The sequence below is a fragment of the Boleophthalmus pectinirostris genome, unplaced genomic scaffold (genome assembly GCF_026225935.1).
Source record: "Boleophthalmus pectinirostris isolate CB_2022bp ecotype Guang Dong unplaced genomic scaffold, ASM2622593v1 HiC_scaffold_6, whole genome shotgun sequence".
NCBI lineage: Eukaryota > Metazoa > Chordata > Actinopteri > Gobiiformes > Gobiidae > Boleophthalmus > Boleophthalmus pectinirostris.
Genome location: NW_026571447.1, coordinates 22,252,134 through 22,270,051, shown reverse-complemented (window position 1 = coordinate 22,270,051; position 17,918 = coordinate 22,252,134). Strand labels below are relative to the sequence as shown.

The window sequence follows — 17,918 nt, the reverse complement described above, 5'->3', positions numbered from 1 at the left end:
CTACGGGGAGAGAGAAGCCGAGAGCTTTAATGTCTAAATGAGACATCACCGGCTCATAAACAGCTCAAGTGAAAAGATCAAAGATAACAGGTAGTGATCGGATGTTTTGAATTTTTTTGAGAAAATTCATTTGAACTGAGTCGAGCAGTGGGAAGATTGGCATGTGGAAATGAACTGTCAGTCCTCGCATCTGATTTATTGAAAATCTTTGAACATAAATATCTAATAGATTTTATATTGTATATTGTATTATGCTGTATATTAGTTCTTTGTCAGTTGATGGAGATGATAGCAGTGCATACTAGTTTCGCTGATATCATTTACCAAATAAAAGAGGGTATTTGTATTATTACTACATATATATAAAAAATAGTGTCACTGTATAGGGAGAACTGAAAATATATAAATCCATTCAACTGAAGGGTATAAAAGACAACATTTGGCAGGATGACATTGTGCTGAATCACACCATTCCCTTTTGGTCTGTTTGGTACTATATTTGATCAGTAGTTTAAATGGCCAGCAGAGTCCCAGATTACTTAGTGCTGTCCAAAGATATAGGCCTCATATAACTTCAATGGGTCGGTCTTATATATAATGTTGGTATTGGGAATTATCCAAAGTGCAGGAAAAAGTCCAGTCTCTTACCCAATATGGTATGATTCTATACGTTATCCTATTTATGGAGCCAATCATCACAATGTGTTGGACTTGGATGGCTACAGAACTGGAGCATGAACAAGAGGCAGCAGCGGCAGCAGCAGCAGCAGCGAGGGGGTCACGACGCAAACTTTGGACTGAGTCCCATGCAGCACACAAAGATGTTGGCAAATCCCAGAAAGCAGCGAAAGCAGAGACTGAATGTCTGCCAAGTGCAGTTCATAGTACTCTATGGCCTCACTACGACCTGTCAGCGTGACTGCCCTTAATTGGTCTTACCTTTTTGTTTTTATTTTGGCAAGCTTTATGTAAGAAACAACTTTTAAATTATCCACTTTTTAAGCATTAAAGCATTTAGAATTGTATGCCAAATGAATTGCTTTTGGCAAGGGAGTACGAGGTATGACGCTCCAGCAAATCTGTATCATATGTAAAAAGATGAAAGGAACTACTGTAACTGTGCTGCATTGTCCAAAGCTTTAGCAATATGGTCGATAAAACTCCATAGTCTGGACACTGGCTAGTTTATCACATGACTAACAACTCTGCCAGCATGCACCCATTATTCTGTTCAAAAATGTTAAATTAATCAGACAACATATAGATTAATATGGTAATAGCTGTTTAAATCATTGCTCACTTTCTATTCAAAATGTTATCTTTCTTTCAAAACAGCTATGGCATAAAGGATGCTAGACTTAATCATAGCAGTGAATATAATCTATTGAAAAACAAATTTATCACAATTTCACTACTTATTTACGACTCATTGATGCAAAAGAGAGCTAGATGTTACCACTGGCCTTAACTACCATGTGCCACCATATCATGCTGATTACTGTTATCACCACAAATCTTTTTATTTCCTTTCACGCTCCCTTCGCACCACATTAATCACACCAAACCTATATTTATCTCCTGTTTCTCTATCCATCCCCTGTCCTCTTACATGCGCTCCCATCCGCCATCTTGTCCATCTCTTCCTCCTCTTTTATCACTTATCCACTTAACTCCTCGCGCGCCACACACACTCACACAATGCGGACACACGGGCACACACGGCTGGCTGGTAATGCAGGGTTAATAAGATTGGAGAGCAGCTGATGGTTGTGCACATTCAGGCCAGATTACGTTTAATTCGATTGGGTTTCCACTGCCTCCCACTCTTCTCCTCTGCTCCTTTCTCTCCATTGTCCTCCTTCTCTCTTTGTTGGTCCAGAGGTGGTCCGGCTTCACAGAGACACACAGGTTCACACACGGACAAAAGCAGATACTTGTGAAGCCTTTGTAAACGCCCTTGGCCACGGCACTGTCCTGCGCTCTTTAAGTGAATGTGATTTATGATGTGTGTTCTCTGCCACTGACTCTACCTTGAACCATGAGAGAGGATGGGACAAACAGAAGGAAAAAAGACATAATAATTAATCTATGGGTTCAACAATGAGCAAGGGTTGAAACAGTATGGGGCAGTGTAATGAAAAGTCACATTTTCTTTTTTTTTTTTTTTTTTTTTTTTTCTTTTTTTTAAATAATACCTGTATCAATTGATTGTGTTGTGGGGGATTGCGAGTCTTGCGCTAGGCCTTTACAAGATACTGGACTGTCCAATTATTGAATTTAAAGATATTTTCAAACATACACAAAATATGGCAATTTGGGTTTCCCATAACATAAAGTAAACTGAATTTTAAAAAATGGACTGGAAATATGGATATACTGTGCATTCGTGTTTAAAACTAGACGAAAGAGTTAACAAGTCCATGTACAAAGAAAATAATATAATTTAGACCAAATAGCCAGATTACAAGGTAAAAAAGAATACTTGAGAAACATGTGTTAAAATGTATAAATTGTATAAATCCTAGTGGCTATTGATCTAATCTAATATATCTAGTCTTAAGTGCATTTAAAAAAAAGTGAACATAAAGACCCAGGAAATAAAGGCAGCGAACACAGAGGAAGAAGCAGATCTCCTGGGTAAGGTTGAGCTACTGTAAAATTATGTGTTTACAGTAAGTGTCCCAGCCTTTATCTCCTTTCTGTTTGTCCCAACTTCACCCTGGAAAAAGGACCCAGGAGGATACTGCACCTGCCCCGCACAAGCACATCCAGGACAAAGGGGCACGGGGAGGTCACACTAAGGAATAAAGTGGGCCGAAAGAAGACATAAAAGGTCAGAAAAGGCAAAGAGTAGCAAGGACAAACATGAGGAGTGGGAAGAAGGCAGCCAAGAAGAGCGAGGTGTGAAGAGGAGGGAGAGCTGTGTGAATGGTGCATGGGGCAGCTCTCTAATTAGCATAATGACCTTGACTGTAGTAGTACACTGCTGAAGTCAGAGCATGTAGGTTTGTAAATCTATACAGGGCAAACATCACATGAATATAACCAATCAATACAGAGCTGTTATGCTGTAAATGTCGATAACAACAACACAAGTTTTATTCACTATTATAGCAATATTCTAATGTGTAAGCCATGAAAAGCAGGATGTAATTTATGTATAATCTATTACTATAAACTACTTAAGGAAAGGTTCACTATAGAGTTTGTTTTGTTGATGAGCTGACTTCCTGTTATCTCAGAAGGGCTAATGTTTTAAGCTGGGTTGCTAAATGCTAATAGACTCACTTGACACTATCTTGTATGGAACAAAATGGGGACAGTTTTTAATCCAAATAACCAATCAGAGCCACAGCGGACACACAAAAAGGCTATAGAGCATAGTCTAAAATTAAAGCCCCGTCGCATAAGATTTCAACCAAAAATAAACTACAATAAAAGCATTTATTTTATTATGAGTGCTTTTATTACACGGAAAACTTATAACATGCATCCTTAAAGCTGGTTTGCATCTTCACATACTTGATCAGCAACATTGCCTCCTCCTTGTCTCCAGTAATGTTCCACAGAATGGCTTTAAACTTATTTACCTCTATGGAAAATGTCCTAAAGTTTTGCTTTCTATCTACATGACAACGTGCAGGTGGCGTGCCTGTCACCAGGAATCTCATGCGGTGCTACTTAAAAGTGTATAAAGTGATTAAATAAATTAGCAATGTTATAATTTAACACAAGGACACTTCAATAAGGCAAAAATATACTGCATACGTGCCTAGGTTTTGTATTAATTAAAATTGTCTGTATCATTTACATCTAATAATGCTGTTGGCATTTCTATTTTAGAGTTGAGTACATTTTAATTAAACCAAAGCGCTAATTCACATGTTAGCAGTTTTAATTTGAACCTCTACACTTTGTTTTAGCTATCCAAACAAATGACTTACAACTAATGAGCTTTCAGCACTTTGCACTTTGCTTTATTTGGTTTCTTGTTAACAACCATGGCTATACCCTAGTCACAGGTTAAGTATCATAACTGCTATAATAGATATGCCAATTATTATATACAAAACAACCAACAGCAACAGTTTCATTGGATATGCATTGCTTTGCTTAGAATGTTTCACAGTATGACAAACTTATTTATCTGTATGGAGACAGGCAGGTGACACCTTTAGAATCTGTGGAGAGGTAAGCCCGCTCACAGTAAGAATACATGTTTTTTCGATTTTTTATTTTTCTTTTTAGATTTTTAGCAATCAAAACACATGTAACTGACTAAATACAAAATAGGTACTGCACTTAAATTAATGATGTACTGGTAATCTTTGTAATGTGATTAATGTGATTTTCTAGGATACTCAAATATAACCTTGGTGTTAATGAACTCTTGTAGAAATTTAGAATGAATGGGGAGAAATGACTGTATTTACTAATTACTTTAATATACCACACACAAAGACAATACAGTGAGCACTGAGTGACTGTGCTAGCCTTATATAACGCTTTAATTTGCTGGTGACAGACAAACGCACGTCTCCATAGAGAAGTGAGGGGAGTCAGACAGAAAGCCTGTCTGAGAGAGCGGAGGTGAGGCAGCGGAGGAGTGCGGCTGTAGCAATAATCATCTCTCAGGTCAACAGTAATTACAAAGAGCAGAGCACAAACACCAACACACTGTTCCACTTTCACCTCTGTTTTCATCTGCTCCCATTTACTCTGCCACCGCAACTCGTCTGGAGAACAAGGAAGAAAAGAACCACTACTCCTGGACTAAAATATCTAGTACTAGTGAAAAAAGTTTATTATTTTTATTCATTTATTTTATGGAATTATTGTAGTCACAGTACTAATAAAATGAGTAAAAGCATAAGTAAAAGCAATATTGTAAAGGAGCTCTGCAACTTAAATAATGGAGAGTCCTCAACATCCATGGCGATGTTATTGCTTTTCCTGGTATGTTCCACTGTGTGCATTAAACTTATCTTCATTGGGCCAATGTCACCACCAGGACATGTTAAAGGTCAATGCATGTTTTCGAAGGTATTTCTGAGCAAGAAACCTACCTATGATTGAATAAATGCAAGGTGGATAAGTTTAATGTCATACTGTGGAAATAATGCAATAACATCTCCAACGAAACAAGCAAGTGTCAAAGTACAACTACATAGTAGTTGCGTAGTTGTAAACGTTACTGTTTTTGTTATAGTTATTGTAGTTGACTTTTAAGAGTAGTTGTAGAAGAGGTGGTATCATCAGTTGAAGTGTTTCTTTTTGGGTAATAGCACACATTTCCGTCAATTATTCTAGTAACAGTACATTATCGGACAAACAGCAAATTTACCAGAGAACAGACTTTCCAGATATAAAATTGCACTTTATATACACATATTTATTCCACTTATGCTGAGTCCATCATCCCCCACTGTGACATCTAATCCTAATTAAGTCTTGTATAATGTCAGGAAGGTGTTGTAACACACTTAACGCTGACATTTCAGACACGGTGGAGGTAGGTACTTCTCCAGTGGGTATTTGATGCTATTTTAGACTCTTTGCCCTGAGTTTAGCCTCTCAGGCAGACTCCACCCCCCCGTGTATCTCACACACTGAGGATCGCAGCAGGTTGTTTCTTGTGTTAGTTTGGCTGCTGTAAACACATTTTGTTCCTTAAACATTCATGCTGTTGCAGAATTGGCTCATCCTGAAATGTCGCCGCTATCAGAATAAAATGGTAACGCCTCAAAATGGTAATAACCATAATCATCTCTGCACAGGGAAGGTGTGTTCAGACTGCCCTGTTAGCATCATTCCTGAATGTAGGGTCAAGTAGAAGGCAGACTGCCAGAAAAAACAAACCTGCTTGAGCACACAATTTTACTAACTTCCTTTCAGATCAAGTAAAAGAAAGGAACAAGATTTTTACGAGACAAGGAAACCCTGTCTGCATCTGAGCCACCCATTCATTACAACTTTATAACTTTTTATGGATGGGAAACAAAGCTATTTATGTTACTTAGGAATTTGTAAGCAACACAATAAATTTAAAAAGACAGGCTACCTTGTCGGCAATGATCATTTAGCTTAAATCACAGAGCATTGAGGAGGTAGTTAGTTAGCAGGTCACATCTTTTTCTTTCGCAATAAAAACACCACAAGAATTTAAATTTTGTGCCATAGTGTTGAGCATTCCAGGCAAAGAAACAGCATCTCCATGGAGGCAAACAGGTACCAGACTCACCACCAGGACAGTTACTTACAGTGCTTAAATCTTTTGCATGTTCACTTGGAATCGTTTACATTGAGTGTAGTTTTATTTTACTACCCTGAATGACCACAGAGAACAATACATTGGAGTGATCTGTTCATGATCCAAAAGTGTTACATGAAACAGCTTCTTAAAATACTCAGTAATCTTTGGTTTAGATAAATAAAAAATATAAATAGATATGTTAAACTTTATTAAATGGCACTAAAAAGAAATTGATATGCAGGAAAGTACTCTCTGTAATTACAAAGTGTTCTGAACCTAATGCTCTGTTTTCATGCATCATTAGCTGAAAAAAATAAATAAACTGCATTACCACAAGCAGGTTAAATACTAGCTAATATAACAAAATCTGTATGTAATGTATTCACCTTATCCCACTCCGCCCACTTGTGTTTCTAAAAGCTCCTAAACAGTGTTTTCTTGTTGTGGCACTTCCGGTTAAATAGGGGTCCCATTCATTTCAATGGTGTATTTGAGAAAGGTTTTGTTGCTTAAATATGACATGAAATAGGTTAATTTGTGTAAAATGTTAAATGTTCATGTGCACCAACAAGTCAATAATGCATTGATTCCCTGAGGGGTTTTAAAACGGCTTTATAGTCCATATTGAACTTATTTGCTGTCAAGAGAGGCAGCCCCACGTAAAATAATACAGCTGGAATGATGTTGACAACTTTCGGAATAAGGTGAATAAATCTGCCTTCTTGGAAATGAAGTAAATAATCTGTCCAACAGTCATGATGAATAGAGAATACAACTATTCCAACCAAACTGGTGCAAGTAAAAAGTTAGCCAGGACACTAGCTCTGTGCATAATTAGTCTGTGAACCAGTAAGAAGTGTGCGTAATTTCATTTAGAATTGACTTCTTGCCCTCCATTACATCCCTGCGGAAAACTCTATCTCTGCAGAGTCGAGGGCCCCTCTCGCTTTAATAACAGCTAAACACATCAACACTAGCTTTTCTCCCAATGCCCTCCAAGCCGTTAGGAACAGAATACGAGATGGAAGTTTAATGAAAAGAGCTTTAATAGAAGAGCAAGGCAAAGGTGGCTCAGAGGCCTGCTGCTGTTTAATTCAATGGGATGCTCCCGGTGCCTGAAGACTGGCCCATTTTAATTGCGTGGCTCTCTCATTTATAAAAGGGGAAGTATGCGGCGATACAGCTTTAATGAATCTAAAAGCAAAGGCAGGCTATTCAGTATCTTTCTCTCACAAGCGGAGCAGGCTAATGTGATTGTGCTGCTTAGGCCCACATGTTTTGGCAGCGTGTTTTCCCAGTGACATGCAGACACAAGCCTAAATGTGCTTTTGGAGACAAGAAAAGGGGCGCACTGCCACTGTGTCAATGTGCATTTCACACAGAGAATAATGTGAGCTCTTTTTATACCTGGGCATGTATACACGAGAGATACAGCCATAGCAAGCCAGAGTGACAATTTAGTTGGCACAGTATCTCGCTTTAAGTATTCCCAAGGATGAGCATAAATCATATGGGTAATTTTCTGATAGGACGGGTGAGCTGTATCACGTTCTTGTGCAAGTTTATTCATCCATTCATCTTTCTATTCTCAGTTAGACTGAGTGGCAGCTGGAACTAAACCAACAACTATGAGCCTTAAGTGGGGAAATGGACATGTGGCAAGCACAATAATAAATATATAGACCAACTGTTGATGGGAAATTGAATATTTCCAACATATGCATAGGAAGGCATATCCAGTTCTTGCAAGCCACACTGCCACAATTCCTAATTGTACAATATACCAGAAAAAACAAAGAAAGCAATGATGTACAAGTACATTCAATTTAAGAGACAAGACTGGCTTTTAAATGAATGTCTTTGTTATAAAATATTTATGTAGAATGTCTATAAAAGTCCCTTTGAAAGGAAGTGATGTGATGTGGGAGGAAAACCTCTTTGGTGCATTTTTACCCGTCTTTCCAGAAGTGATCGATAATCTCATCATGACCATAGTTGTTAATCAATAACTCCATCATAGCCTCGCTCAATATCTTTTGATATAATCAAAGCTGCAGCTATCAATCTCACAGGAGCTCATGTTAACAGTGAGAGACATTTGGTAAAAGCAGCAATACCCTTGAACCAGACTTTGACAAATGCACTGGCTATCACTAAGTCTGATCAGAGAGTTAGTTTACCTTGGCCATCTGTGCTTGGACTCCACTGGCTTTGAGTGAGGCCACCGCCTTCTGCGCCGCTGCGGGGCTGTCGAAGTCCACAAAGCCATAACCTGCACACAAGAGGAGGAGAGGAGTGAGTGGAACGTGGCAAATAAGCACACAAGACAAATGACATAGCAACTGCACACATGTTACAGGGCCAAACCACATATAGTTCATGTCAAAAAGCAACATCTAATAAATCAAAGAAGGTGTCATAATGAAGTCAAGTCATCATTAATTTAATGACAGATCTCACAGATGGGTGTCAAATGAAACCTGGAGGATGTGACAGCTTTCACATGAAGTATTAAGTTTTGACTGAGTACTGGCACTAAAAAGTGTAAATTAGCGAAAATGGATTCTGTCAAAGTTTGAGACAGACTCAAATGAATATGAACCTTAATACTTTGCATGATGTGATTATATATGGCATAAATGTTCCATTATGCCGTATTGTCTTGGTAGGGGGGAATATGACTTACTTTATTGTGCTTTAAAACAGTCTATCCAGGGTAATATTAATTTGCACACAGACCTTCAACCATATTTTCACTGTAGTGCTGTTGCTGTTTATGGGTCAGAAATGTTGCAAGTTCATGGCTTCTCTACACAATTCAGCAGATACGTTAACTAGTTACGGATAACAAACAAACCAACAAAACAAAAATTCAACTAACCTCAGAGTCAGTGCCCCCAGGGTCAGTGACTGTGAATTCCTTAAAATCAAATTAAATTGTTGGATCTTTTTACAGGATATAAGCAATAAACAGTATCTAAGCTCTGAATCTAAAACTACTATTGCAAACCAGACCGTACCATCTTGTCAATGCCCTATCTCGTCTGCTTGGAAGCTGAGCAGAGTTGGGTCTGGTTTGTATGGGACTGCTGCAAGACTGCTGAGAATACCATGAGCTACAGTAGGGCAGCGGTGGGTCTGGTGGAAACAGTTGTTGTTTCCTTAGGCAAAACACGTCACTGACATTGTCTAGTATAAATGCGATGTGTTACTTGGGATCCAGAATACACACTACTTCAATGCTTTATGAAGATATAAGTGTGGTCACTGGTTAATCTCCCTATTTTAAATGTGTTTGTGTATAGATGGGCCAATGGTACTGATTAGCTGCCTTATTTCTGTTAGTCTACCCCAGGGCTGCTGTGGCTACATTAGGAATGAATGAATAATGCACAAAATTGTAAATCGACTGAGCGGGAAAAGTGCTATATAAAACTAATGCATTTATAATCTACAAGGTTATATCCAGCTGTGACCCATAGTGAGATCAGTCGCTTCTTTTGGTTCGTGTTGCATTCTTTAATACAATTATCTCCATGTTTTCTTAATGAAATCTGCATGTTTACGCACAATATGGCAAGCACAGTTTCAAAGCCCCCCTCGTCTCATTGCCTCTCGGTACTCCTGCCCTACATTAAACGTAGTGCAGTGTGTGATCTAATAGTGAAAGAATGCCCATGTTTAAAAGTATATTGTAGCTTCCTATTCTCTGACACTATATTCCACTGGCACTAGTGAGGTCATTTTATTCCCATACCACTCTAAATCTGTCAGCATATAATGGTGCTCCTATAGCTATGGTCAATACTATATGCCTCTCCAGCAAGAGACAACAAGAAAAATCCTCCCACTAATGCCACGATTAAAATGATTCAGCGTCTTGTTCAAAGAAATAAAGCGGAGAGGGGAATGGGCCTTCGTCAGTCTCTGTTCTTTATAGGAGCCATGGCGTGAGAGTATGGGCAGTATTTGTCAAATTGTTGATGAAATGGGGATGTGCTCTACGCCCAACAGGAAACGCAGAAGGACAAAAAGTCAGAACACACTAAAATCAATCTTCACTTGCAGTAACTCTCTCAAATGTGTCCTGGCAGCAAGAAACTAAAGTTGCATTTTGTGTAGAAGTTTTAAATGACTTTAGTACATGCAATGAAACAGCATCTGTTATGAGAAGGGTATATGCTAACACAGTCAAATAATCCATATTTCCAAAGCTGTGGTACTAAGAACCCTATAAGTAACAGTGAAACTACACAGACTTGATTCAGGACATCTGTTCTTGTCAACTTCTCCCGAGATGGAAGCCATGTTTTTTCTGATAAGCACATGAGTTTTTTATTGTTCAAAGGGAACAAGCTGCGTTCAAAGACAGATCTGCTCCACACACACAAATATTTATACTTCTGCTAATGACAGACTCATTTAGCCTGACACTTTTTAGACTACAACATACAACATGCACATATTTGTACAAGAAACACTCATGAATATAGTCAGCCAAGAATAAATATTTAGTATATGGCACTGTAATTGTATTCAATATTGACGCTAATTAAGTATAAAAAGTACTCACATGGCAGAACTTTTGCTTATTTACGAGAACCCCAAAATTGGCTATTATTTTTACTGCATGTGTAAAATATAGAAAATAATTCCAGACAATTTGTGCACTTTCCTTCCACTCAACACAAGCGCGAGAAGTATTCAAAACACACTGAATGTTGTAACATTGTTGCAACACTTTATAATAACTACATGTAATTAGAATTAATAAAGCATGGACAAAGACTTAATTCATAATAAACAAATGTATAAAGTTTATAAAGAATGATTCAGGCTTAGTAAGTACTTAAACAATACTGTATCACTAACTACTAACCCTACCATTTTAAGTAAGTGGTTAGTAAGCCTGAATCATTCTTAACTATTTGTTCATTAATGTGTGGTTAATATAAAGTGTAACCAAATACTGTATATTGTTCAGATACGGTTTTATGCCTGCAGATGTCTTTAATTTAAAACATAAGATTAACTACCTCTACAGTACATTATAGTAACTACCAACCATATATGTTGAACACAAAACACCACCTGTGATCATAAAGTATACAGACTTAATGGTTGCAATGCAAAGACATACAGTATTGACTAGAACTGCTGAGTCATCAGGAAGATAAATTTGAGAAAAAGCCTGTTATTCCTCAGAGAAGGCATAGGTCAAGTATGAGTGAAAATCCGCTCCTCTCGGGCTGCAGTGGTTTGAAGGACACTTGCGCTGATGGACAGTTTCCTCCATCACTCCTCCCACACTGACCAACCTATTATTTACACATTTACATTTAGAGCTGCCCTCTTGAGTCGGATGCAAATGACGCTGGTCTGAATAATAAGGATATTTTCAGGAAACGGCGAGCTGAGATTAGACTCATCTGTGGCCTTTCCTTCCCATCTGCGCCTCATCCACACGCTCACATCAAATCCATCTTGCTCAGTCAGCCCTGTCAGACGCATCAGTTATGAATATCAAATGATAACAAAGCACACACAGATCTTCATACACTGAAATGTGTGCGCACCAAGCAGATTTACACACCCAGATAAACACGCACACTTCTGTAGCACCATCTAATCTACAGGGCTGCAGAGTCCTGGCCACAGGCTTGAGACCGGGCTCTTAGTGCAGAGTCTGGACAGAGGAGGAAGAGGAGGGCAGGGGGAAGAACAGGAGACATGCAGACTGCGTAGAGGGAGGGAGCTTGTCTTTGGGAAATGGAAATCCTTTACAATCTAAAGTGGTTTCCTCTCCCTTCCTCCCTCCTCTGTGTCCTCTGTGGCCTCTGCCTCCCCCTGTGCTCCCACGCCGCTAACTAGAGAGCTGTCAGAGTATTTAGCATTGAGCTCGCTACAAAGCTCAGGACTTACACAGAAATACAGAACAGTGTGACTGCCTCTGCTAATAAAGTCACCAGTGACAAACAGGAATGTAAAAAAATGACATAATATTTCTACAATCGCTCAGATAAAACGTAATCAATACAGTTGTGGTATTTTTTAAAACCTACACTGTTTTTTAATCAACCTGACTGCCAAAGTGATTTTAAATTTTATTTTATGCATGCCTTTTATTTTATCATTGTTTATATTTAATTAACTGTTATTATTCTTTGTTTTATGTTGCACAATATTGCCAAAGCACATTCCTATTTTGTTTACTGACAATGGCAAAAAAACAACAACAATGTGATTTGGATTTCTGAAGTGTCAAACACATAACTAAATTTTGCTATTAGCCAATTAGATATTAAAAAGTGTAAAAGTACTTTGGCATATCTGTTATATAACCTAAAAGATCTTAATAATAGAAATCTTATTATCATTTGACACCATTGAAACTGTTGGAGGTGTATCCAGCAGGCTGTGAAGACTTATTTTAGTATCGTTGCCTTTGTTTGTGAACTTTTCCTGAACAGAGGTGGCTGTCTGCTGCTAAATCATCAATTTCAAAGACTCCGCTTCTTCCTCTTCTGTCAACTCCAGATTATTTTTACTATGGCCCCACCTCCCGGAGCCTCCTCACATCCATCCCTTCCTCTCCAGCAGAACTATGTGCCAATTTGTACTCTCTTAGTCACGCTAGGCACTTATCTTGTCCCTACTGAATGCCTCCGCAATCAAACCAACACTTATCCGGTTGTAAGGCATCCTAATGGCCGGCCGATAATGAAACTGCTCATTGTGAGTTAACAACTGGCTGATGTAGAGATGTATGCTAGCGACATCACAACAGAAATATAATGCTGATGAAGGCCACATGCTGCAGAAACTCCGGTGCAGCGGCAGCGTTTCTCTAGATTAAATAATGAGTCTACTTTTGTTGTGGATGTATGGCTTTTGCATTCAAGAACAGCCAGTGTGATGTTTAGTATTCATAAAAGCTCGGAAGTCTGGCACACAGCCCTGGTATCAGATCTATAGCACTGGCACCAATCGTACAATACACCTACCAGCTACTTTAACAAACATGAATACCCTTGTCGTCAGCCTGGACTCTGAATACAGATGGGAACAAAAATGCTGCATTTCTTTTACATTAAAAAGTGGATACAAAGGAGTAGTAAGCTGTGACTGAGAGGTTGTCCTATTAATTAACTGTTTGCAACACAGATTAGACTTCTATTCTGTAGTGATAATTATAATATGTTTTTTTTTTTTTTTTTTTTTGCTGCTCTCACAGAGCTGTCAGGGAAAGCATAAAACTAAAGCTAGGCACTTGAATCAAACTGAAACAACTGAACAGAGCACTTTCCCAAGACCACAGGGCAAAATTAGTAAATTCAAAATGAGATCTTTTCAATTTAACTGTACAAGGTTAACCTTAAGTCTAAAATTTGCAAATGGAGCTGAGAATTGGGCAGCCCATTCATAAGAACACATTAGAAATAAAAGCTCATGTTTGAAGCATTGGTTAACAAATGAGTGTGGGTGGAGTTTAACATCCCTCTTGACAAATACAGCATTGCACATATCACTTAAGCTCTTGTTTTCAGTAAGTGCTCACATCCTCTATCAGGCGCTTCAAAGAAATATTTGATGGAAGGACATTACATTTTATTATGCTAAACTGCAGCTCACTTGAGTGTGACTCAGTGTCTCAGTTTTGCATAAAGTGAGTTATACTGCATGTCACTTTGATTACATGATGTTTGGAGCAGTTCAAATGAGTTTTTTACAATACGGACAGTGCTGGGAAATGTGTACAAGTTTGGTTAATTTGTTGCTTCTAATATTACTCAGATAGTAGTAGTCATAATGTAAAATGACATAAGTAATAATTGCATATTGCTATTATACACATAAAACCTTTGGCTGGGTAAATGTAATATACATTTACAAGGATAAATAGCACTACTTACTGAAATATTGTACCATTCTTATTACATCAGGCCTCTACTCTTGAGGGAACATATTCATTGTTCAACATTCTAGAATACCTTTTTTATGGCTTTGTTTTCTCAAGTTCTAAACTGTATGATCTGCTTAAGCCCATCTCATATCCTGATTACACACTATGGCCTGCCTCCAAACAGCGCTGTGCACCTTTGAGCTGGGCTTTGGCAGAGGAGCAGTAATCACGCAGCACACCAGCTCTCTGTGCCTCTCCAAAAGCAGACGACTACAATCACATTGATTAGTGCTTTGTTCGGACCACTCCAACAATCAAACCGACCTCATCACCGCACACTTGAGTGGGCCCAGAGTCTATTCCAAACACATTGTTAGTGCTGTATGGTGTTCTCCATTTTGATTTGGTCAGTGACAACAATGCCGGCGTCTTGATTTGAAAAGCTGTTTTACGCTGAGTGTCATTAGGCAGTGATGCTGATATCATTGTCGAAAATGGCTGGAACTAAATTAAGGGACTTGAGTGAATGACTTGAGAGGTTTTGAAGTCTCTTGTTTCACATAACTGCACATACTCAATAGCAAACACATGGTAAAGGCACACTGGACAATCAAATCTAACTCATTTGTTTTCATTTCACGTCAGTTGAAAAGAGCTCTATGCCATTGTGAACCACATTGTGGATAAATTACTGCAATTAGGCAATGCCAAAAAGAGGAAGTGATTCATAACAAGAAAACCACTCCCCATATCGAGCTAATTGGGCATCCATTAGACTGCCATGTTCAATCCACTCCACAATGATATCTTACAAACTCAAACTTTCTGGACCCTGAATCAAATCAAGAGTTTGTGAAGTGAGAAACTTGAACTGCTTCGAAAGTTTGTAGAAGTTCACTCACCTTTGCACTGATTTGTGTTCTTGTCGAGGATGGCCTTTGTTGATACAATCTTCCCATATCTGCAAAAATCAAGAAAGTGTGTTTATCACATTTGTATAAATAAAGTACATAGATTTGAATTCATTTATTTATGCAGAAAAAACAAACAAACAAAAAAACCCACTTTTATTTAAATATATTTTAAGTTTTTAAATCAAACCCAGGCAGGAGTAGACAGTGATTTTTAGATCCCGATTTGACCTAGTATCCCAAATGAACTGATCCTGTGGATGATTCACACACAAACCCCAATAAGCCTAGTAATAAGCCTGCATAAGAGGATTTGTACGATGTTTAATGGTAATGTTATGATAATTATATGTTAATAATATGTTTAACTCATGAGCACGTCTGAAATATATTTGTATAATGCCAGGCAAATCAAATCTGGAGAAAAAAAAAAAGACCTAATTCAACCCCATGGGACCAGCGGTGTATTTTTGTTCCCACACCTATATACAGAGTTAATTGCATCTGAGAATATGGCAAAAAATAACTACACCAATCACTTCACGCTAGGAGGCAAGACAAAAATAAGAACTAAGATGAGTTTAAGCCGGTAGACTTCCCCTCTAACACTAAAAGAGTTTCTTACAGTTTCCTATCAGCACCTCTATCCATCGTGTCCTTATCTGTCCCATATCAGATCCCACCCTCAGGCTTATGCCCACAGACACTGCTGTATCTCATAACCTGCAATTTAACCAATCATCTGTGAGCGAGCCGATCCACAGAGTCAGACAGCTCCCATATATCTCTCCATCTGCCTGCCATTCATTCCTCCCATAGCTCAGCGCGTTTCTTCTTAGTGACATCTCTGCTTCGGTCTTTGTCTTCCTTTATTCCGCTCCCAATCCCACTTCTATTCTGCCGCAGCGCTCTGTTCTCTCAAAGAAGAAGTTAATAATGTTTCTTATCAGCGTTGTCTTTGAGTCCACCCAGATAGAGGGGTTCTGAGGGGGACTGGGTGAGACAAGGTAGAGACGAGAAGAGAAGGGGATAGAAAGGAGGGAGAGAAAGTGACTAGATCATCACCTGGTGCCACAGATGAGACTTTTTAATTAATGTTTTAGCAGTGGCACAATGGCGGGGTTTAGAGCTGTGACGATCAGGTGGAGTGACAGGCTGACAGGCTGACTGACTTGCCATCGACCCCAGGTGCACAGTGGAAGTGGCTTGGTGAAAAACAGGAGACAGGAGTGATTGAGAAATCAGGCAACGATACAGTCAGCGACGTTTTTATAGAAAAGGGGACAAAAGGTTGCATGAACTGGGCTGAACTGTTATTCACATTTGCCTCATGTAAATGATAATGTTATTGGAGTGTTTAAAGGTGCACTATGTAACTTTTCTGGAAGACAGTTCACTACATGAAATGTTATTTCTGTGCCTTGAGTATGGCATTAAAGTTATCAATATGCATGCAGACAAGCAGGTAATACCACCAACCCAAGTGACACCGAAGCTCTAATAAAGACTTTTATTTTTGTAATCAGTGTGCCTTTGACATTTTATCCAAGCCATATTAGGATACTGTGATTTTAATGAACTACATTGTCATTACCATTTCTAAATTGTAATTAAAAAGGTTATAATGAAAAGCAATAATTATTGTAACAAAATCATAAATGGAAATTTGGAGCAATGAAAGAGAAGAGACATTTGTCAAAGCCGATTCTGTATGTAAAAGAATGTAAAAGATACATTACTGTCTGTCCACAGTGTTGGACCCTACCTTCTAGGTCAGGGGTATTGAGCTCTTTTTACTTTGCCACAAAACCCTAACTGAGAAATATAAACATACATAATCAAATTAACAAATAAATTAACACTTAACAAAGTTCACTGGAGCATACCGCCCACCAAAGCTAACCAGTTTTTTGATAAATAATGTCCATAACAAGGTTTTAACTTAAAACTAGAACTTTGGCCTGATTTTAAATAATTTAACAGTTTATAAAGTTTCATATACTTATACAATGAGTTTATGAGCAGTTATGAAAATAAAATTAGGTGACAATCAGCTTTGCCTGTTTCATATTAAAAAGTTAAAAAGAAAATGTATCCATCCCTTTAGCTAGAAGAGGCCAGTTCGGACGCATGAGGAATAGAGCAGAAGGGGGAGAGCTGTAAGTCAGGAGATAAAAGGCGGTGCAGGGGGAGGCAGCGCTGTGGAGTGAAGCGATGTAGAGATAGTAAAGAGGTGTTTAATAAAGAACAGATCATTTAGTTGTCACCATCAGACAGTGTGAGTGTCAGAGCGGCCATGATGACAGACACACATCAGGATCCACAGGGACACCAGGCTTCAGGAGTACAGAACAATCGTCCTTAAAAGGCTCCTATCTCGCACTAGACGACAGACGAGCGGCTTATGATCGGCAAATCACGGTGTTAGCAAACCAACAATCAAACAACTGTTCATTTTTAAGGCTTTGTTGATATTTTTAGCACGCTGGAAAAATTACACATTGTGACAAGGTGTAATAAGAGCTGGTGTTTTTAGCTGCTGGCAGGATTATAATCATAAAATACTTAATGTGCTCAATTTACAACTGCACTAAAAATCTGCCCACTAAATTTTAGGTAAACTGACACTTTAAGATTGTATATCATAAACATACAGTATGTAAACTAAAAAATCTAACGCAAGACTATAGTACAGCAAGGGGTAAAAATAGTGAAAATTATCAGCTTAATATTTTTCTTTCGGTATTACTTTCAATAATGTGAGATGTTTCAAAATTGTTTTGTCGATGATATATTACCCATCTTTATGCAACCAATACATTTCAACATTTTGTTCCAAATCCAACAATAT

General features: G+C 38.3%; 1 protein-coding gene across 2 annotated transcripts in view; it reads right to left on the bottom strand.

Moving 5' to 3' along the window:
• Window positions 1–17,918, bottom strand: part of LOC110171576 (RNA-binding motif, single-stranded-interacting protein 3) — a 113,659-nt gene that overhangs the window by 54,007 nt on the left and 41,734 nt on the right. For both annotated transcript variants that reach the window (XM_055164154.1, XM_055164153.1), the window contains 2 exons: window positions 15,059–15,117; window positions 8,434–8,525 (listed from right to left, as the gene is read on the bottom strand). In XM_055164154.1, coding sequence (XP_055020129.1) covers window positions 8,434–8,525; window positions 15,059–15,117 — 151 coding nt within the window. The remainder of the gene's footprint in view (window positions 1–8,433; window positions 8,526–15,058; window positions 15,118–17,918) is intronic.